This window comes from Heloderma suspectum, chromosome 4 (assembly GCF_057233095.1).
Source record: "Heloderma suspectum isolate Gila_16-S chromosome 4, 16-S_ref, whole genome shotgun sequence".
Lineage (NCBI taxonomy): Eukaryota > Metazoa > Chordata > Lepidosauria > Squamata > Helodermatidae > Heloderma > Heloderma suspectum.
In genome coordinates, this window is record NC_139461.1 from 238132790 (window position 1) to 238154651 (window position 21862).

General features: G+C 45.1%; 1 protein-coding gene across 4 annotated transcripts in view; it reads right to left on the reverse strand.

Annotated features, from left to right (window-relative positions):
* MPL (MPL proto-oncogene, thrombopoietin receptor) overlaps nucleotides 1–21862 on the reverse strand; it is a 32379-nt gene that overhangs the window by 5022 nt on the left and 5495 nt on the right. For all 4 annotated transcript variants that reach the window (XM_084852802.1, XM_084852799.1, XM_084852800.1 and 1 more), the window contains exons 2-8: nucleotides 14799–14928; nucleotides 14365–14546; nucleotides 4677–4831; nucleotides 4345–4501; nucleotides 3545–3674; nucleotides 1925–2106; nucleotides 1564–1706 (exon numbers count right to left, since the gene is read on the reverse strand). In XM_084852802.1, the coding sequence (XP_084708928.1) occupies nucleotides 1564–1706; nucleotides 1925–2106; nucleotides 3545–3674; nucleotides 4345–4501; nucleotides 4677–4831; nucleotides 14365–14546; nucleotides 14799–14928 (1079 nt within the window). The remainder of the gene's footprint in view (nucleotides 1–1563; nucleotides 1707–1924; nucleotides 2107–3544; nucleotides 3675–4344; nucleotides 4502–4676; nucleotides 4832–14364; nucleotides 14547–14798; nucleotides 14929–21862) is intronic.

A 21862-nucleotide genomic window follows, 5' to 3' on the forward strand; every position in this document is an offset into this window, starting at 1 on the left:
TGTTCACTATCCCTGGGATGTAATGTCAGTTCTGTGCACTCTGGATATCAGAAGCCTAATACTTTTGCTCATACATGTTCCCTGATTATTATGGTGCTTGTCCCTCTCTCCTGCTGCCACACTATTGGTATGAAGTGGGCCTTGTATGCAATTCAGTCCACCCCCCTGTTCAGTTCAGGAAATCCAGAGCAAGAACATCCCCAACAGATGGCTATCCGGCCCCTGCTTGAAGACCTGCAGCAAGGGACAGCCCCACCTCATATCCTAGGTAATTGGTTCCATTGTTGAACTGGTCTTACCGCCAATATGTTTCTCTTAATCTTCAACCAAAATCTGCCCTCCTGCAACTTAAACTCATTAAATCTAGTCCTGTCCTCTAGGGCAGCAAAGCCCATGTCTTTCCCCTCCTGTTTTTATTTTTAAAAAATTATTATTGCCTTTATATCCCAACTTTTTTCCTCAGAGGAACCCAAGGTGGCTTACATGGTCCTCCTCATCTCCCTTTTACCTCACAACAACCCTGTGAGTTAGGTTAGGTTGAGAGCCAGTGACTGGTCCAAAATCCCCGTGTGAGCTTCATGGCCGAGTGGGGACTAGAATCCAGATCTCCCAAGTCCCAGTCCAATATTTCGAGCACTACACCACACTGGCTGTCTTCTATGTGGCAGTTCCCCAGGTATTTGAGGAACACTATCATGGCCCGCCGATTCGTATAATCAAAGCTATGGTTTTCCCAGTAGCAACGTATGGCTGTGAAAGCTGGACTATAAGGAAGGCTGAGTGCCGAAGAATCGATGCTTTCGAACTGTAGTGCTGGAGAAGACTCTTATGAGTCCCCTGGACTGCAAGGAGGTCAAATCAGTCCATCCTACAGGAAATCAACCCTGACTGCTCATTGGAAGGACATATACTGAAGCTGAAGCTGAAATATTTTGGCCACCTAATGTGAAGAGAAAACTCCCTGGAAAAGACCCTGATGCTGGGAAAGACTGAAGGCAAAAGGAGAAGGGGACGGCAGAGGATGAGATGGTTAGAGAGCATCACCGATGCAATGAATATGAACTTGAGCATGCTCCGGGAGAGAGAGGAGGACAGGAAGGCCTGGCGTGCTATGGTCCATGGGGTCACGAAGAGTCGGACATGACTTAATGATTGAACAACAAGAACAACAAATCATGGCCCGCCGCTCAGTCTTCTCCTCTCTAAGTTAAACATTGCCAATTCCTTCAATCTTTCCTCATACCACTGACCATCTTTGTTGCCGTCCTCTGAACCTGCTCCAGTTTATCTACATCCTTCTTAAAGTGTGGCATCCTGAACTGGACATTCTACACCAGACGACTAGTGCAAAATAAAGCAGGCCTATTACTTTTTGTGTCTTGGAAACTATGGTCCTACTAATACAGCCTAAAATCACATTCACCCTTTTTACAGCTGCATGACACTGCTGATTCATGACATGGGGGTGCCCCCTGGGAAAAGGTATATGTTTTTATCAGGGACGTTTCTTTGATGCTTCCGTTCTAGAGTACTGAGTGTATCCCTCCTGCACCTATATATTACCTTCCATTTCAAGGTGTCTTGCGCTGCGTACTGTATCTGATACACCATGTGCTCAGCTAACTCTTCCAGAGGTGGAGCCCACTCCAGCTTTAGCATACCTCTGACTACAGTGGTTTGCAGGATCCTTGGTGGAGCAGTGAGCACTATAATTGGGGAGAGAGACAGAGACAGAGAGATGGCTGGTCAGCTCAGCTCACCTTGCTGAGGTAGCAGGGGCCCAGTGCAGTGCAAACAACATTACCCACCCCATAATGCCTCTATCAGTCTGGTGCCAGGGGCTCCCCAAGAGAGTTTGCTACTCCAGAAATGCAGACGACAGCAGCCCTGGTGAGGTGGCCTTGACATGCCGGAAGATTCTTACCCACGTGGTGCAGTTCAAATGGCTCTTCAAAGTAGTTAACCTCTTGCTGACTCTCGGTAACAATCACCAGGACGGAGATGTAAGTAGTGTTGCTAGGCTGGAAGGTGCAGACATGGGAATGGGGGTAAATGTGGGGCTTGGTTCTCTCTTCCTCCTCCTCACACTTACGCCATTCTTGTGTTCTGGGAATTAAAAGTGAGGATGGAGTCAGTTATGTCAACAGTTTCTCAATCTGCCGTGATTAGCCCTAGATCTGCTTGAAGTTGCTGTCTTCTGCAGTCAGGGTTTGCTTTATTATTATTGCCCACCAAGGCTATCCAGTCTCATCCTCCAGCCTAGGTGATCCCCCCAATCCTAAAAAATGACAGAAAGCCTACTCCTCTGTTGCATGACCATTTTCAACACCAGTCATCATGAGGCAAGGAAGTGAATCATGCCACTAGGGATATATAGACACTATGAAGAAGACCTATTGCTATTGACAAGACACAGAAATCATTGATGGAACTCATGTAATAGAGCCTCCTAAGCAGTAGCAGTTTGAGGCAGCTTCTGCCAACCTAGCAGTTCGAAAGCAAGAAATTGCAAGTAGATAAATAGGTACCGCCTCGGCGGGAAAGGTAACAGCGTTCCATGCACCTCGGTGTTCAGTCATGCTGGCCACATGACCACGGAAGCGTCTTCGGACAGCGCTGGCTCTTCGGCTTAGAAACAGGGATGAGCACCGCACCCTAGAGTCGGACACGACTGTTTGGGGACACCTTTACCTTTTTATTTAGAGGCTAGCCTAAGCATTTAGAAGACAGGTAGGCAACCTGCAGCTCTTGGCCTAATTTCATGCAGCTGGACTTACACTGGACAGCCCTTCAAATAGAGGACTGTCCTCTGTAAGGTAGGTTACACGGCCACTCTATCCAGCCACATGTCAGGCCTTCTAGAAGCAGGAAAGAAAGGAGCGAATGAGCTGGGAAGAGAGCAAGACAAGCTTGCTTTAGTAAGTGGATTTTCCAAAGCTTACTAAGGAATATCAATGAGAGAGGCTACCCCAAGGAGACTAGAAGCCTCCATGACATGGGCTAGAAAAGAACCAGTGTGGTAGAGTGGTTAGAGCAGCCTTTCCCCAACCTGGTGCCATGACAGCTGGGAATGATGGGAGTTGCAGTCCAACACATCTAGAAGGCACCAGGTTAGGGAAGCAAGGGTTAGTGTCAAACTAGGACTGGGGAGGCCCAGGTTCAAATCCCCACTCAGCTATGAAGCTCATTGGGTAACCTTTGGCCAGTCACTATCTCTCAGCCTAACCTACTTCACAGGGTTATGGCAGTGAGGATTAAAGTGGAGGGTGGGAATGGGGAAAACATATATGCTACCTTGAGCTCCTTAGAGGAAAGTTGGAATAGAAATACAATAAATAAATATTTGTAGACAGTTTCGTTTGAACCTAGCGAGATTCACAACTAAGGAGAGTTCCTCAGTGATTCAGAGACTTGCCTACTGTAGGCAGGTGAGGAGGAGGCAGTGTACTTAAGGAATCTGATGCTGAAGTAAAGAACTGAATTACAGCAGCAGGACAAACCAGGATTATGTGTATTGTTAACCCGCCATCAGCCCTTCTGTCACCTTGCACTGCTGCTGTTGTCTTCTGCCCAGTACAGGAGGCTGTGAGAGGGGCCAGGCTTCATGGGGTTCCTGTCCCACCAGCAGTGCAGTTGGCACAAGTCTGGAGTAAAACAGCGCAGGCCAATTTCCCCTGGCCAGAAGAGAGAGTGAAAGACAGCAGCTTCTGAAATACCACATTATATCCTACAGGCTAAGCCTGTGTTCTGGGGTTTATTTCCTCACCCTGTCTTCCCAGACAAGGCCCCAACCCAGAATGGACGTACTCTGATCCTCATATTAAAGACAGTTCTACTGTGATCCCATTCAGGTCAGTCCATGTTATACCCCAAATCCTTGCCCAAGACAGGCCTCGGCCTTTTCCTCCTTCTCAGCCCAAAGCCTGCTCCTCCTTTCTCAGGCCTCTGTTCCTACCAGGCCTCAGGCTCCAGCTCCTCTTGTCTGGGTCAAGATCAGCTGCCACCACCCACAGACACAAGAGGTGGTGTTTGCTTATTTGCAAGTGTTAATTTATGTCAGCACACATAAAACAGCCGTATCCTTTTAAAGTTAAATATATGTATTGTCCTGAAGGCAGTACCAGTATGGGAGGAACCACAGCTTAAGAGCAAATGCTTTCCATGCAGGAGGTTACAGGTTCAATCCCTGTCATCTCCAGGTAGGGCTGGAAAATCTCCTGCCTGAAACCCTGGAGAGCTGCTGCCAGTCCGTGCAACAATATTGTGCTAGATGGTCCAATGCTCTGACTCAGTATAAGACAGCTACCTATGTTCCAACTGCTTCCCAACCAGCAGGATACTAACCAGGGAGATGGGGTGTCTCTGCTAACACTGCTGGAGACCAGGGTCCCCAGAGCCCATCAAAAGAGAAGCCATCAGGCTTAGTGCGGACTTGGATATGGTACCGCTGCCCAGGGAGTAGATCCCTGAGGTGGCATGCAAGATTGTTCTTCACTTCAATCTATAAGAGAGACACAAAGAGAAAGAGAGAGTCAGGCAAAAGTAAGGATGAATAGAAGCAGTTTTCCCCATTAGAACAGCTGCTACTTAGGAGTAACAGTCTCCTGCCTGGGTTTCTAGGCACAGATACCCTGCAGGCTTTGTGCACAAGACACCCTTCTCTCTGTAAGTCATACCCTGGATGGTGGCTCCCTGGCGCCTTCAACACCATAAAGAACCTCATAGGCCAAGAACTCCACATAGCTGATGGGTGGGGGAACCCAGATCGCATTCAACTGTCGTGCCACCCCAGGCCACAAAGCCGTTACATTCATTGGTGGAGCAATGAGACCTGAAAAGGAAAATAAGGTTCTTGTTCATTTCTCTTTGCAAGCAAATGGCGAGGAGACTGAACAGGGAGGTGTCCTTCTGAATTGGGTGGGGAGAGAGAGAACTCTGATGGACATGGTTGGCATCCAGTCTGCTGAAGGGGAAATCTGAAAGATCTGTAAGATGCAGATATGCCTCCCCTTTTTAAGAGATGGTAGGACACCATTATCAGAAGTATTCTGGATGGGTTGATGAGTGAGATGTCTTCTGGTAAAAACCACACTGATGAAACTGAGAACGTGCTACCATGACAAAAAGCAATAGTATCTGACATTCCTGGGTTGAATAAGGAATATAGTAACTGTGGTTTGTTTTTCTTCACATGTAAATATAAATATCTGAACATATCCCCACATCTTGCAAAGCACAGCAATGCACAATGAGGTCAGCTGATGTGACTTACTTTTGAGCTGCTATACAAATCAGGATAGATACCATATCACCCCGAATCACTATTGGAAACTCCCCTAGAGCTTCCCTACAGCCTGCCTGCTGCCTGCAGTACACATTTTAGCTCCTCTTGAAGTGTGCATGTGTGGTTGCGGTCCAGGAGTAAACAGGCCTTGTGACCTTACCTATATGGGATTGCAACTTGGCAAGTGGCCCTAACTCCAATTAAGCTCAGAGTATGGAGTCCCTCAACAATCCACTCTACAAAACAATAGATCACATGCAATTACTCAAATTATATAACCACTTATAGTGTGCACACAGCCCAAACCAGGCTGCCAATCCCAAAACGACTTTAGAATTATGCTGCCATCACCAAAGCATTTTTACAGCCAAGTGGCCCTGTAAACCTGGGAGATGGGGCTTTCCAAAGATTAGGGCCCAAACTAGTGGAAGTTTTCCTCCCAATGTAAATAGCATTTTCAGGATTGTGGCGAAGGGGAAAGGGTTAACCCCATCCCTGCCCACAATGGTTCCAATCCTGTTTGGGGTCCTCTTGCAGCAGAATCATAGAATGGTAAGGTTGGAAGGGTCCTATAAGGCCATCAAGTCCAACCCCGTGCTCAATGCAGGAATCCAAGTCAAAGCATCCCTGACAGATGGCTGTCCAGCCTCGTCTTGAACGCCTCCAGTGTGGGAGAGCCCACTACCTCCCTAGGTAATTGGTTCCATTGTCATATTGCTCTAACAGTCAGGAGGTTTTTCCTGATGTTCAGCCGGAATCTGGCTTCCTGTAACTTGAGCCCAGTATTCCGTGTCCTGCACTCTGGGATGACCGAGAAGAGGTCCTGGCCTTCCTCTCTGTGACAACCTTTCAAGTACTTGAAGAGTGCTATCATATCTCCCCTCAGTCTTCTCTTCTCAAGGCTAGACATGCCCAGTTCTTTCAGTCTCCCTTCATAGGGCTTTGTTTCCAGTCCCCTGATCATCTTCGTTGCCCTCCTCTGAACCCTCTCCAGTTTGTCTGCATCTTTCTTAAAGTGCAGTGCCCAGAACTGGACACAGTACTCCATATGAGGCCTAACCAGTGCTGACTAGAGGGAAACTAGTACTTCCCGTGATTTGGAAGCTATGCTTCTATTAATGCAGCCCAAAGCCACGTCACATTGTTGGCTCATATTCAGCTTGTGATCTACAACAATTCCAAGGCCCTTCTCACTTATAGTATTGTTGAGCCAAGTATCCCCCATCTTGTAACTGTGCATTTGGTTTCTTTTTCCTAGGCATTTGGCATTTATCATAACTTGGCATTTATCCCTATTAAATTTCTTTCCGTGGTTTTCAGCCCAGCACTCCAGCCTATCAAGATTGCTTTGAATTTTGTTTCTGTCTTCCAGGGTATTAGCTATCCCACCCAATTTTGTGTCATCTGCAAATCTGATCAGCATTCCCTGCACCTCCTCATCCAAGTCATTAATAAAAATGTTGAAGAGCACTGGGCCCAGGACTGAGCCCTGCGGTGCCCCGCTCGTTACCTCTCCCTAGTTGGAGAAGATCTGATTGATAAGCACTCTTCGAGTCTGATTCTGTAGCCAACTGTGGATCTACCTGACAGTTGTTTCATCTAGTCCACTTTTAGCTCGTTTGCTGATCAGGATATAATGGGGCACTTTGTCGACAGCTTTGCTGAAGTTGAGATATATTATGTCCACAGCATTCCTACAGTCCATGAGGGAGGTTACTTGATCAAAAAATGAGATCAGGTTAGTCTGGAAGGATTTGTTTTGACAAATCCATGTTGGCTTCGAGTAATCACTGCATTGTTTTCAAGGTGCTTACAGACTGATTGCTTTATAATCTGTTCCAGAATTTTCCCAGGGATTGATGTTAGACTGACTGGTCTGTAGTTCCCAGGTGTCAGGGTGGAAACTGAGCCCAGAGAGCCTCAGAGCGGTTCGGATTCTGAGGAGGAACAGCTATCCGTGGGAGAGGGGCCAGCTCATCCCTCCCAGGCTCAGCACCTGGCAGAGATTCCTCCTGCCAGCATTCCTAAGATAGATAGCGACCCTGGCAGTGAGGGAATGCAGGAGGGGGGCTTCTTAGATGCTCGATGCAGACGCAAAGAGCGACAAGCGATGGAGGGCGCGGAAAGGAGGCCTAGTGCCCATTTGGCGCGCAAGCAACGGCCGCCTCCCATGGACCAAAGGGAAAGAGGGAGGATCTCTCCCTAGCCCATAAGTTCTGGGTCTTTAAGTGACTCTCTTTCAAACTGGGATCAACTGACTACTCGAAGCTTAGGCCACCGTGCTGTTCCTTGCTTTAGTCGCTGGTGATTAGCATCTGAAAGAGTCATTAGGTTGTAAAAGGATTAAAGCTTTGAAAAGAAATCCTTGCCATGGGACCTTACTTATAATTGTTCTGAGTTTATTAAAATTGGCTTTCCTAAAATCCAGGGTATATATTTGGCTACACTTAGCTTCTCCTTCCTTTAGAAGCAAGTACTCAAGTATAACATGCTCCCTTTCCCCCAGAGTTCCTGTAAGTGCTACTTTATCCACCAAATCATCTCTGTTGGTTAGGATCAAGTCAAAAATAGCCGATCCTCTAGTTCCTTCCTTTACTTTCTGTAAGAGGAAGTTATCAGCAACACAAGTCAGGGATTTCTTGGAGGGGCCATGTTTTGCAGAATTTGTCTCCCAACAGATATTCGGGAAATTGAAGTCCCCCATTACTACTACATCATGCTTCCTTGAAACATTGGCAATTTGCTTTTCAAAAGTTTCATCCTCGTCTTCTCCTTGACTGAGTGGTCGATAGTAGACTCTGGCCACCATGTTCCTTTTATCCTTTGCTCCATTTATTTTAACCCAGATGCTCTCAATGGGACTACCAAGCCCATCCTCCTGTATTTCTGTGCAGAAATATGTATCTTTAACATATAGTGCAACTCCATCTCCCTTTGTATTCGTTCTGTTCTTTTTGACCAAGCTGTATCCTTCAATTGCTGTATTCCAGTCATGGGACTCATCCCACCAAGTTTTAGTTACACCTATCAAATTGTAATTTCTCTCCTCTATTAAGAGTTCAAGTTTGTTCTGTTTGTTTCCCATACTCTGGGCATTAGTATATAGAGATCGAAGACCATGTGCTTCATAGTCTAGCTTTCTTCCTACATGTTTTTGAAGACTATTATTGGGCGCTATTAGAGCTGTTCTCTCCGTTGTGGTGCATAAGCCTTCACCCATTGTTACCCCCAACTTTATATCTCCCTCCCCTGTATGATTCAGTTTAAAGCTCTCCTGATGAATTTCTTCATGCTGTGGCCAAACACATTCTTCCCAGCCTTTGTGAGGTACAACCCATCCCTTGCCAGCAGTCCATCTTCCAGGAAGTATAGCCTGTGGTCCCAGAATCCAAATCTCTCGCGTCAGCACCACCTTCGTAGCCAGTCATTCACCCAGAGTATTTTTCTTTCCTTTTCTATCCCTGTTCTAACTGCTGGAAGGATGGAGGAGAAAACTATCTGGGCCCCAAAGTTCTTGAGTTTCCTTTCCAAAGCTTCAAAGTCTGATGTGATTTCTTCGTAGCTCCACTTGGTGGTATCATTTGTTCCCGCATGGATGAGAAGAAAGGGATACCTGTCAGTGGGCTTTATGAGTGCAGGCAACACTTCAGTCACATCTCTAATCCATCCCCCTGGGAGACAGAATACCTGGCGAGTCCATGGATCTTCACAACTTCCTTGAGTTTCAATCCCATGCAGCAAGGAAGGAGTCTCCCACTACTACTACTACTACTACTCTTTTCTTCTTGTTGTAGGCCTTGGTTTCATTGCCTCTGTCTGCTTGACTGAATTTCAGCCTCTTGCTTGCTCTTATGCGGGGTCCCCTGTAATTCTTCCTCTACAGGCTATCCTCCAGCCTCATCCTCAAGTACCTGAAAACAGTTCTATAGTTCCACTGCTTCCACTGCAGAGTGGCTTCTAGTTCTTCTGCTCCTAACTACTGTCACCCTTTTCCAAGGAGTATCCTCTACTTCATTTTTCCTTGCCTTCGCATTTTCCTCTTCTGCCTCAGCTTGCTGTTGCTCTCCTAGCTCCTGTATTTCACTTTGCTGCTGTAATTCCACCATTCTGTCTAAGAATTCTTCATCTTCTCTTATTCCCTTCAGAGTCGACACTCACTGCTCCAGTCCTCTTACTTTTTTGTCCAATAGTGTGATCAACTTGCAGTTGTTGCACATGTAGGCCATGTTGATCTCAGGCAAGAAAACAAACACTGCACGCACCTTGCAGGTCACCACCACTGGAGAGTCTTTTCCTTCCATAGTCTCTATTCCCTTTTTGTTTCTAGCTTTCTGATTGTACTGGAATAGACTGTGCTTTGTCCTCTATTAACTGGAGGTTAACAACAGAGTCCCACTGGTATAGAAGTGTGTATTACAAGAAAAAGAAACTGAAAAATAAAGAAAAATTGTTAGGGACCTCCCCCTTGACCTCCCCTGCCAAACTCCTGTTTGCTCTCCCTGTTCGCTCGCTCTGATTGCTCGCTCTCTGGGAGCTTGCTTGCTTGTATAGCCCCTAGACCAGCTGGGGCAGCTTCCTCTGCTCTGCTCAGTTAGAAGTCAGGAAACAGAATGAAACTCCCTGCCCACACAGTTACTGAGAGTAATCATGCCCCACCCCTTCAGTCCCAGCTCTCAGGACACATCCCTTCAATTTCAGCTCTCAGGAGCACATGGTGAGCACATAGCAACTCAGAATGGAAAGTCCCTGGGCTTACTCCAGCTCTCTTACTGCTTTGCCTTTGTCTCCTCTTCCACTGCAACTTCCCTGCCAAACTCCTGTTTGCTCTCCCTGTTTGCTCACTCTGATTGCTCACTCTCTGGGAGCTTGCTTGCTTGTATAGCCCCTAGACCAGCTGGGGCAGCTTCCTCTGCTCTGCTCAGTTAGGAGTCAGGAAATATATAGCACATTAAAAGCACTGATGCATTTAACATAATGTTTAGTTTGCCGTTAAGAACAGCACCATTTCCATTAGGTTATTTTCCCCCTAGCCTAGAGCTCTTTAGCTCTGCCATTGCTCTTTAACATCAGTGGTATATTTGCAGGTCAAAACGTTTCTTAAGTTTAAATTTCCATCAAGAGCGCAAACATCAAGGAAGCATGCCAGACTATGTTTACCCATTAAGTCTGGACTGCCACCGTCTGGTGCTTCCTTTGAATCTTCCTCTCAGTATCAATTAACCTGAGTAAATGTCAGAAGCATTATTCATTAAATATACTGAGTTCAGGATAGAAAATTTATATTATTTATTTATTTATTTATTCATTTCATTTCTATACCGCCCAATAGCCGAAGCTCTCTGGGCGGTTCACAAAAATTAAAACCAAACAACACACAATAAAACAATTTAAAATATATAGAACATTAAAACCACAATATAACAATACAACCACAATAAAACCTAGCAGCAGTACAGGAGTTTAAAATACAGATTTAAAACAGCAAAGATAAAAATTTAGAAAGCTAAAATGCCTGGGAAAATAAAAAGGTCTTCACCTGGCGCCGAAAGGAGTACAATGTAGGCGCCAGGCGAACCTCACTAGGGAGCTCATTCCAGAGCCGGGGTGCCACAACAGAAAAAGCCCTCCTCCTAGTAGCCACCCGCCTCACTTCCTTTGGCAGGGGCTCACGGAGAAGGGCCGCTGATGATGATCTTAAGGTCCGGGCAGGCACATATGGGAGGAGGCGATCCTTCAGGTAACCTGGCCCCAAGCCATTAAGGGCTTTGAATGTTAAGACCAGCACTTTGAATCGGGCCCGGAAATGGACTGGCAGCCAGTGCAGCTGGAAAAGTATTATTTTACACATGACATCAGTAATAAGAACATGGAATTATTGCCCTCTGTTTACATTTTTACATTTTCACATGTAACTCAATCTCCCACTTAGACTCACATTCTCCTGTCCAGTGCCCTCATCTGCCACACATCCACTCCAGGCTAATTGGGGTGTGCATTAAATTATGCACTCCACTGCGGATGGCTAATATACACTACCCTGCTTTCAACAGAATGCATACTCAGATGTACATTCAAATATATAACCAGGTGCAAATTTAACTGAAACGCTGTATGATATCCACAATAAGATGAACATGCAGATGCACATTGGAGTGCAGATTCTTTGTATTTGTATTGCACCATGTTTTCTGTTGCTGCAAAATTGGGCCCTTTGGTGGCTCAACGGAGTCCTGCTGAGCACCCAGCTTGGCTTGCATTTGCGGGCGGAGCCATGCAGCTTTTCCTGAAATCCCAGAGCTTTCCCATTTTAAAAAAAATTGCATAAAAAGAAATTGCAGCTGCAATTTGCACACATTTATTTTTTCACAAATAAAAAGGAACATCCCCGTACTGGCAAGACTCGATGCAGATCAAGTCAGGCCAGCCTGCAGGGAAGTGAGCCAAAGTCCAGGGGGATGAGGTAAGGCAAGCTTGGCAAGCTTCAGCCCCCAGATGGATTCCTCCGATATCCCTAGCATTGCATGGCTTGTAATGGAAGGTGCACTTGGTCATGCATACGGATGTGCATGTGAGTGCACACCCCACTGAAAGCAATGCAGTGCAGATGGAGAGGCCACCCAGACTGGGATGTGATTTGGGAGCACATCCCTACACAAAGCATGTTTCGTGGGTCTACATTTGCTTAACATAAGCCAGTTGAGAGCCAGTCTGGTATAGTGGTTAGAGTGGTTGGACTGGGACTGGGGAGATCCAGATGCTAGTCCCCACTCAGCCATGAAGCTTACTGGGTGACTGTGGGCCAGTTACTGACTCTCAGCCTAGCCTACCCCACAGGGTTGTTATAAGGATAACATGGAGAGGAGGGCAATCATGTGAGCCACCTTGGATTCCTTGCAAGAGGGAAAACAGTGGGATATAAATGTAATAATAAGATAAATAAAAAACAACACAGACCATTATGGGATTTATAAACAAATGGGAGAAGGTAACTTAAGTGATGCAGTAGATATCACAATTGTTTCAAAAGCTGAAACAACAGGAAATGTGGAGTAGCATACTAGGAAGTACCTAATATGTGGATTTGTTAGATTTCCCCTGTACATGCAGTACTTCTACAATGCAATGCTTCCCTGTGTGGTAGACACAATTGGGAGTGCAGGAATCTGCAGGGACAAGCAGAAATGCTGGGGACTTGGCCGTGTCAGCAGCAAGGCTCCCTCGCACTCTCAGTGCCCCTCTATGGACAGGCTGACAGGTAGGGAAAGGTGGCTAGCAGTTCTCCAGCGAGCCTGTGCAAACTGGTGGGATGGGAATCTCAGTCCAGGAAGACCTTCTCAAGCTTCAGGCAAGGAGCAGTATTCTGGACTATAGGAAAAGGGAAGCCATATGGACAGAGCCAGATGCTGAAATGAAAGTTCCTAAGACTGTGTTGATGTCACACTGAGCTCAAGCATAAAGCCTAAGTAGGCATAATTGCATTTGCTCACATATATGTGATCCTTCTTCCATCCCTCCCTTTGCCCTTCCTCTCTCCTCACTGTCAAAATTTAGACTGTGAGCTCCTGCTCTCTGGCCTGTGCACAACCCATATGCAGAAAAAGTGGGTTACAAGCACTTTAAAAGACTCGACTAGAAAACCTGTTAGGCTTTAAAAGACTCGACTAGAAAACCTGTTAGAAAACCTGGTATGAGGGTCAGGGCTTTCTCAGTGATTGTCCCACACCTTTGTAACTCCCTCCTCAGGGAGATACATATGTCCTCATCACTGCTGGTTCAAAAACCCAGGTCTCAATTTGTTTTTATTGTGCTGTACCTGAGGGTGCTGGCATGGAAACATTTTTTAGCTGCTGGTGGCCTTTTTTAATTTATAGTTTAAATGTTAAAATTGTGATTATTGCAGTTTGATGTGTTTTAGAGTCTTGTAAACTGCCTTGTGAGGCCAGTATGCCCTGAAAGGTGGGTTAAGGGTCTTTTAAACAAATGGAAGAATAAAGAAGTTTTCTTTATGCTGCAAAATGTTATGTACATTGATAGCACTGAATGAATAAATTAATAAAATAAGTACGGAAGCACACATTATTAACTGTGGAGAAAAGCCACACACCACCACATCAAAACTGGCCAAAGAGTAAATGAAATGCAAATGCTCTGTCTGTTAAGCATCTGTGAGATCTAGAAATTGCTGCATTCCAGCCTGAGAAACACCAGAATTATTGCACAGACTATTTGTAGCGTGTTTGACACCGGAAGAATGGCGAGGCATCTAGTGAGCTCCCACAGCCACATGCTATACAGTGTGTCAAGTGCATAGAGACAGCCAGGTATAGCCTAGCATAATGGGCAGCTTTTACTTAACCAAGTAAGCCTCTCACATGAAATAATTGGTATCAAGCAAATACAGCTCCTTATGTCAACAACCTTACAGCTGCTTGGCCTCTGCCAAGTTACTGCATCCCTCCAAGATAAGGGTGTTGTGCTTTGTCTCATGGAACACCTGAGAAACTTCCCCTCCCATGCTGGAATGTTGGGGCCCTGCTTTCCCACAGAAAGGTGATTTATTCCCCAGCCTGTGATGTTTTGGGCAGATAGATATATAAGCTGGTGCTAGGAGCAAACCAATTTGGTCTTGCTCCAGGAGAAAAATGTGCACTGCCAGCCTGGAGGAATTTGTTGGACTGTGGGGCAACACCCTCTATGCTATGGGAACCAAGCACATAGCTGTGACAGAGGCCTGCTTCAATCAGCTGAAGGGATGTGCGAGCTATCTGTGCATGTCTTTCTGCATCCATTTATCACCTGTGTATAATCAATAAACTGCCAGTTTAATGTATCTGTGACTTTGTTTTACTTTGGTAATCCTCGAATCTGGTTTGACTCGGACCTGATAGATCAGGACCTCAGAATGAATTCAACATTGTATGTTAACACAGAACCTGGCTAAAACCATAGCATTCACCAGGTGTCAGGCACTGGTCATGGCATCAGTGTATTTCAAGACACTGCACAACCCCCAGTATGACTGAGATAGGCCTTGGCCCACTCCGCATTTCCCTGCTTCCCAAATTTGGAAGAAGGCTTACCAACAGTGTCAACTGAGAGTTTCTGGGAGAGTATAGTGCGATTGCTAATGATGTCCAACACCTCAACACAGAGTTCTTTGAAGAGCTGGATGCCACGATGGTCACTGGGGAAGATGCAGATGTGGCGCCAGCCTCCACCACTGTGTTTCACTGGGATCAGAATGCATTCTTGGCTTCTGTCTCTGTGGGGATCAATAGAGAAGGCAATGGAAAATCACACAGGACTGGGCATTTCTCCACTGCAATCGTCCCTAGTTCTGACCTGAAGAAGGGCAAGGGGAAGGTAGATTTCCACCCCTTCCCCCTCCTGAACCTCTACAAACAGTTCCCATCTGCTCAGAAACAGCATCCAGGTTGATACATGCTTTGTCAGGCCCTTCCAACCAGCCTGGGCTATGGATCCCAGCCAGTCCATATCAAACATGACCTCCTACCCTTTGTATGTATAGAAAAAGCGATATTCCCTTTCCACATCTGCTGGCTCATCCCAGAAACAGGTGAGATCCTCAAAGGTTCGGGAAAAGCAGGCTATGTCTTGAGCTGTTTTGGCCAGTAGAGCAGCCTCTGTGTGGGGAGATAAAGGAAGAAAGAAGAAGAAGAAAAAAAAGGAAGATGCTCCCAGCAGTCTTCTGGTTGAGGAGGACAGCTGCTTGTTGTAACTACAAATACCCAAACACACCAAGTCTGGAAGCACCCAGAGTAAATAATACGAGGATAGTTCTAGATGACTCATGTTTGGCCTACCACACACAGAACCTGAGCATTTCTAGAGCTGTTTATAATGGGTGGGTACTTCTGGGAAGGGGACAATTATCCTTTTTCTTTTCCTTCCTCCTGAAACATACCTGTACAGTACAGGGAGGGGATTTTTTTTTAATGTCACAACACATATTTCCCCTAATTCCCACCACCCCTTCCAGGATACTTTCAATTAACCTTTAGGGGTCTGAGTAGGCGAATTCTCTTTTTTCATTCCCGCCCCTCCATTTGCCATTTTTTCCTCCTAAGTTGACATTTCAATGTTCTGCACATCTTGGAAGCTTGCAGGTCCTTGTCAGGTCCTTTTCGGGTTCTTTAGAAGAACTATTTTTTCTTTTAATTTACAAGCTTATACACTCCTGAATAGCTAGGATGACCCGGAGTATGTAAAAGCCACTGCTAATTTTTTGGGTGGCCCCTTTCACTTCCAAACTGATACACATTCAGTCACCCATGTTTGCTATTAGAGGGAATGATAAAATTGTAAGGGCTGTATAAGTTCAGCAAAGCTTTCGACAAAGTGCCCCGTGATATCCTGATGAGCAAACTAGCTCAAAGTGGGCTAGATGAAACAATGATCCGGTGGATCCACAGTTGGCTACAGAATCGGACTCAAAGAGTGCTTATCAATGGGACCTTCTCAAACTGGGGAGAGGTAACGAGTGGGGTACTGCAGGGCTCAGTCCTGGGCCCAGTGCTCTTCCACATTTTTATTAATGACTTGTAGGAGGAGGTGCAGGGAGTGCTGATCAAATTTGCAGATGACACAAAATTGGGCGGGATAGCTAATACTTTGGAAGACAGAAACAAAATTCAAAGTGATGTGGATAGACCGGAGCACTGGGCAGAAAACAACAGAATGACATTTAATAGGGATAAATGCCAAGTTCTGCACCTAGGAAAAAGAAACCCAATGCACAGTTACAAGATGGGGGATACGTGGCTCAACCACGCTACAAGCGAGAAGGATCTTGGAATTGTTGTCGATCACAAGCTGAATATGAGCCAACAATGTGATGTGGCTGCAAAAAAGGCCAATGCTATTTTGGGCTGCATTCATAGAAGCATAGCTTCCAAATCACGGGAAGTACTAGTTCCCCTCTACTCAGCACTGGTTAGGCCTCATCTGGAGTACTGTGTCCAATTTTGGGCACCACACTTTAAGAAGGATGCAGACAAACTGGAGAGGGTTCAGAGGAGGGCAACAAAGATGATCCGGGGACGGGAAACAAAGCCCTATGAAGAGAGACTGAAAGAACTGGGCATGTTTAGCCTTGAGAAGAGAAGACTGAGGGGAGATATGAGAGCACTCTTCAAGTACTTGAAAGGTTGTCACAGAGAAGGAGGCCAGGATCTCTTCTTGATCATCCCAGAGTGCAGGACACAGAATAATGGGCTCAAGTTACAGGAAGCCAGATTCCGGCTGAACATCAGGAAAAACTTCCTGACTGTAAGAGCAATACAACAATGGAACCAATTACCTGGGGAGGTGGTGGGCTCTCCCACACTGGAGGCCTTCAAGACGAGGCTGGACAGCCATTTGTCAGGGATGCTCTGACTTGGATTCCTGCATTGAGCAGGGGGTTGGACTTGATGGCCTTGTAGGCCCCTTCCAACCCTACTATTCTGTGATTCTATGATTCTATGATAAGTGTAATCTAATAAAGGAAATATATCACTCTGCTATAATACAAGGCTATTTATGAATTGTCTATGATAGAGGGCTTCTCCACACGGGGCATATATCGTGCAATCAAGATTCGTTACTCAGGGAAGTTTGTGCGTCCTTTACACAACAACCTCCAGGGGCCCTCCTGTGGTTTATGACTTTTATCCTGCCATTATAAAATGCAGGGAAAGTCAAATTTTTATCTAGGAAGGGCTTATGAAGCGCTTTACTTGTGGTGTACTTCTGTAATGGTGCTATAACAGCAGCACCATCTAGTGGCTGTACAATGAAACATATAGAACTTGCCAAGAAAGACAAACAGCCCATGTAAGGAGCCAATCTTAATCTCACAAAGAATCCGGAAGCAGAAGCCCCAGTAAGCTGTGGGATAAAAGGCCTGGTGCGTTGAAGCCCTGTGGCTTAAAGTTACATATGAGGAACTGGGGAGAAAATGGCTGAAGTAAGAAGGTGCAAGCCTTTGTCATATCAGAATAATCAGATGGAAGTCTGACACATTCAGCTGAAGGACCAGCTTCAAGCACCTTTGCCAGTTGTGCCCATGTCCAACTTGGCATCTGACCATCAGAATATTATATCTTACATCTTCAGCTCTTTCTTCCCCTTGCTTGCTAACTGTACATATTGTTGTTCCTTATCTGAACAACAATAACTTTGGAACTAGGCCTGTACTGAATTGTTAGGAACCATTGCTCAGCCGTTTCATCCACCTCAGAATTGGCTGTTTTGTTTCGACTCTGTTCCAGGGTGCAGGCAAAATTCTTTTGTGGGGGAGAGATTTAGAGTGGTTGCCATTCCCCCCGCCCCAAAGCCCTATTCTGAGGAATTTTGAGGGAAATTCAAAATGGCTGCCACCATAAAAAATGGCCACCTCTTTTGCCTCTCACTGGGGCATGCCATTATAGTGGACAGCACTTGAATCTATATAGAAAAACAAATACCTTTACAAAGGCTCTCAAGAGGGGAGAACCAGAGGTAAGGGTGTAATCCTATGCATGTCTAATCGGAAGTAAGCCCCATTGAGTTCAATGGAGCTTACTCCTAAGTAAACATGCTAAAGGATCAGCAAAATAATTTGGAGAAGCAAAAGTGGGGGAGGAGTTATTTCACAAAACCATTTTCCCTCAAATTATAGGGTCGATTTCATGAATTTTTGGTTGAATCCTCACCCTTAATTGGAACCATCCTAAAATGGCATGATGATGTAGCTTAACCTCATCAAATTCAGAAGGAATATTTAACAAAACAAAACAATAATTGGGAGGGGCTGGCAGAGAGTTTTTGAAGTCTATTAAAGGCCAAATTAGATGAAACGTTTGTCCCATGGTTTGCTTTTGCATAGCTGATTTTTATGTTAAAAAATAACTGGTGTGGTGGTGGTGGTGTCTGTGGCATGGGGGGGCAGGATGAGTGCTTTAGCCCCTGCTATGGTCTCGACTGGCATGGGAATTTAGGGCTGATTTATATGATAATGTTTATCACCAGGTAACTGCACCTGGCATGAGACAATTAGCTTGTGTGAATGAAATAGTCATGGCTGGCATAAGAGCAGGCAAGGTCAAGTTCCTGCTGCGGGCCCACACTCCAGCAGGTGCCCACTGATAAGAGCCCCCCAGGAGTCCTCCTCTTCACCATTACAACCTGCTTGTTCACCTTCCTTTTGCTCTGGCCCAGACAACGGTGGTGGTGGTAAGGAGAAGCAGCAGATGCCACTGCTAACTTGCTCACTGGATCTCTGTCAAGCACACCAGTGGTGGTATCGATGAGAAAGAAGATGAAAAGTAAGAGCAGCTGGGGAAAGTGGTGATGAGAAGATAGACTCACTGAGGAAGGAGGCCCTTTGAGGGTGTCTTGACCAAGGGCCTTCAAAAACCTGGAGCCAGCACAGATAATAGCTGTCCATTGATAATTACCTGTTCAAGAGATTGTGTGAATTGGTTCTTTGGTTCTAGAAGATGACCAGGTGATCCATGATTCATGTACTGACAGTGAACCATTCCTCTGTTGTAATCTACTGATGTAGTGTGTATTGAAAGGCTATAAGAAAGTGATAGGTGGACAAGAAGTGATTGAGGCTTTACATGATTATGCTGTCATATGATAACTGCAATTGTATGAATGAGTTATAGGTTATTCTGATGGTTATAACTACTTGTTTTAATGGGACAAATCTGGCTTGCATTAATGTGCCTGGTAGAAACACAAAATGCTCTTAAGTAAAATCATGGTGGACCAGATAGTAGGGGCATAATTTCAAATATCCTTATCAATACATAATAGGATTCCTGGCAGGTCTACTTTGGGTGAGAGGAAGGTGTGTTATAAACTAGTTTTTCTGGGGTGGATGACTCCAGATAACAAGTAACTTCATGAAGAGAGCAAAGAAAGCTGGTTAATTTATAAGAAGAGAAGTGATGAGGTTTCAAACTTTGCTCCCTAATCCCCAAAATTATATCATAATTTTAATGTAATTTATAATTACATAAAATTTCTCTTTCTCACCCGTATTCAGTGTGTGTGAACTCTTAAATTTAGATTGTAAGCCTGAGGGCAGGGACTGTCATGCTACTTATTTTTATAAGCCATTCTGGGAGCCTTTCTGGCTAAAGGGCAGGGCATAAATGCTGTTAATAAGTAAATACATACACAAATAAACAAACAAATTATGGGAGCTGACTGTGGTTATTCAAAGTGTGCCCTCATGTGAATTCCTCCTAGTCTCATGCTTTAGAGCCAAATTGGATGTTTGGGGTACCATAACTAAAGATTATGGGACTTTATTCACAAAGCTTTTATTGTGTGTTTGAGATTGCTCACTCACAGTAGTTTGCAGGTCTTTTATAGGACATTATCATTCTCCAGTGCCTTTCCCAGGTTTGTGACCATTATTGTGTTTTTTTGCCTTAATGGAGAAAGTCTGGTATATCCTGAATGGTGCCATTAAACTGTCTGTGTAATTGTGCAATTCCGCTATACCACAGCACCATCTAGTGGCTGTATAATGAAACACAGAGAAAGGCAGAGAAAGAAACCCCCAGAAAAAAGCATGTGTAAAGGAGCCAAGCTTAATCCCGCAAAAATTCGGAAGCAGAAGCCCAGGTAGAGGTGAGAAATAAAAGCCTCATGTAGAAATGCCCAATGACTGGCTTGGAGCCACCCTGCAAACATGTGGCTGGGGCTTCCAGCATCCATGCCTAGGCTCAATATTCTGGCCATTTTGACCATTAACATTCAACATCTTTCTATAGAGATGTTATTCTCTTAGAGATGATGTTCTCTTTTAAAGAGAATTGGAAGTGTTGTGATAGAACCATGAGTATGGGTGGTAGTGCACATTGTACAGTATATACAGCCATTTCTTTTCTGCTATTTGCTTTGGTCTGTGACAGCAGTGAGATGGTCTGTGCTTTCTTTCAAGTTGTGTTTGAAAAAAATTAGTTTTTCCAGCAGTACCTTCTTGCTCTACAATGTATTTTAATTTCTGTATGCCACATGTGCATCTATGTATCTCAGGGGTAGGTAACACGTGGCCCGTGGGCTACATGCACCCCTCATCCTTTTTGCGGTCACTGCTCTTCGCAAATTGTTATTCCTGCATGACAAGGGAGTGGCAAGAAAAAAAAATTAGTTTAAATGCAGGCTTCAAGAGCAGCTTTTTTCTCGCCACTGAATTGCTGCTGAAATTTGGCAGCAATTTGGCAGCTGTGATTTCAACAATGGGGTGCTGATGTGGAAATTGGCTTCCAAACCCTCCAAAGATGCCCACCTTTGATGTATACTGATGTTCATAAACCATATATGCAAACAGAATTGCCCCTAAAGTGTCATTGCTCTCTTTACTTCTGGTGTGAGCAACCATATTGACAGTGAATCCATTCTGGGTTTCGTTCAGCAGCAGCCAGAACTCTAAAGCAGGTGCCGAACCTATTTTGGGGATAGGGCTCAGCATTTTAGATAGATCCGTTAGAGTTCTGGCTGGTGCTGACTGAAACCCAGAATGGATTCATAGACCCACCAAAATCAGAGCCACCAGCCCCCACTGCATATTGGGTAAGCAATTATGTGGATGGGTTGGGAGACAATTAGGTAAGGGGGGAGCCAGTTATTAGCCCCTCCTCCATTGTCTCTGTCCCTAGGAAGTAGGAGGGTATTTTTTCACAAATAAGCACCCCAAAATACCCATGTGGTTTTGTGGCAAGCTTCTGTAGCAGGGAGGGAAAACTTCTTGTCCCAGGGAGATAGAGCTCCTAATGAGAATGGGAGGAAGTAAGATAAAGGGTAGGGGAATGCTGCCCATTACATGCCAACAAAACCATCACTTCACTTTCTTTTTTAATAAAAAGCCTCAGGAGTCTGTGATTGTGACAGGCAAGGTAGTTGCTTAATTATTTTCCCACACTGGCCCATTTTCTTATTCAGAATCCTTCCCTGGTGCTTTCCATTTCCAAGGTTCCAGATGTCTCTTATAAGGGTAAATAGTGCATCTGGAAACCCACTGAAAAAGGGAAGAAGGTGCAGAGTGATTCTGAATGGAGAAACAGCTGGTAGGAAAAGAGTTAAGGACCCAACTGCCACCACTTCTCTGCTCAAAATTGTAGCCTCTCAAACCTGTTTGTCTTTCTTTCTTTTTAAAGTCAGGGCTTCATTACATTCTTATTCTGATCTCAGACAGAACATTATGGGTTGGGAAGACTAAGCAAAGTTATCATAATCCCCACCCAGATACTGAAATGAAGGGCACTTCCAGACAGAGGGCTCCTAGTACTACCAACCAAAAGGCACTGTACTCTGACTTTTCCTCCTTAACAGTTCTTTTGTGGAAATAAAAAAGGTTGGAAGAAGCAGTGGGAAAACACAGGCAGTTTACTAGAAGAAGATGTCATCATCTGGACCTGCCATGACATTCTGAGAACGAGATATGTCGATGGCATAATAAAAGCCTAATCTGGAAGCACCCAAGTCTAAATAGTATAACGACATTAGCACTCATTTTTCATGTTACTCTTGCTTCTGTGTAGCTTCCATCCCTCGACTGTCTTTAAATCTGTTGAA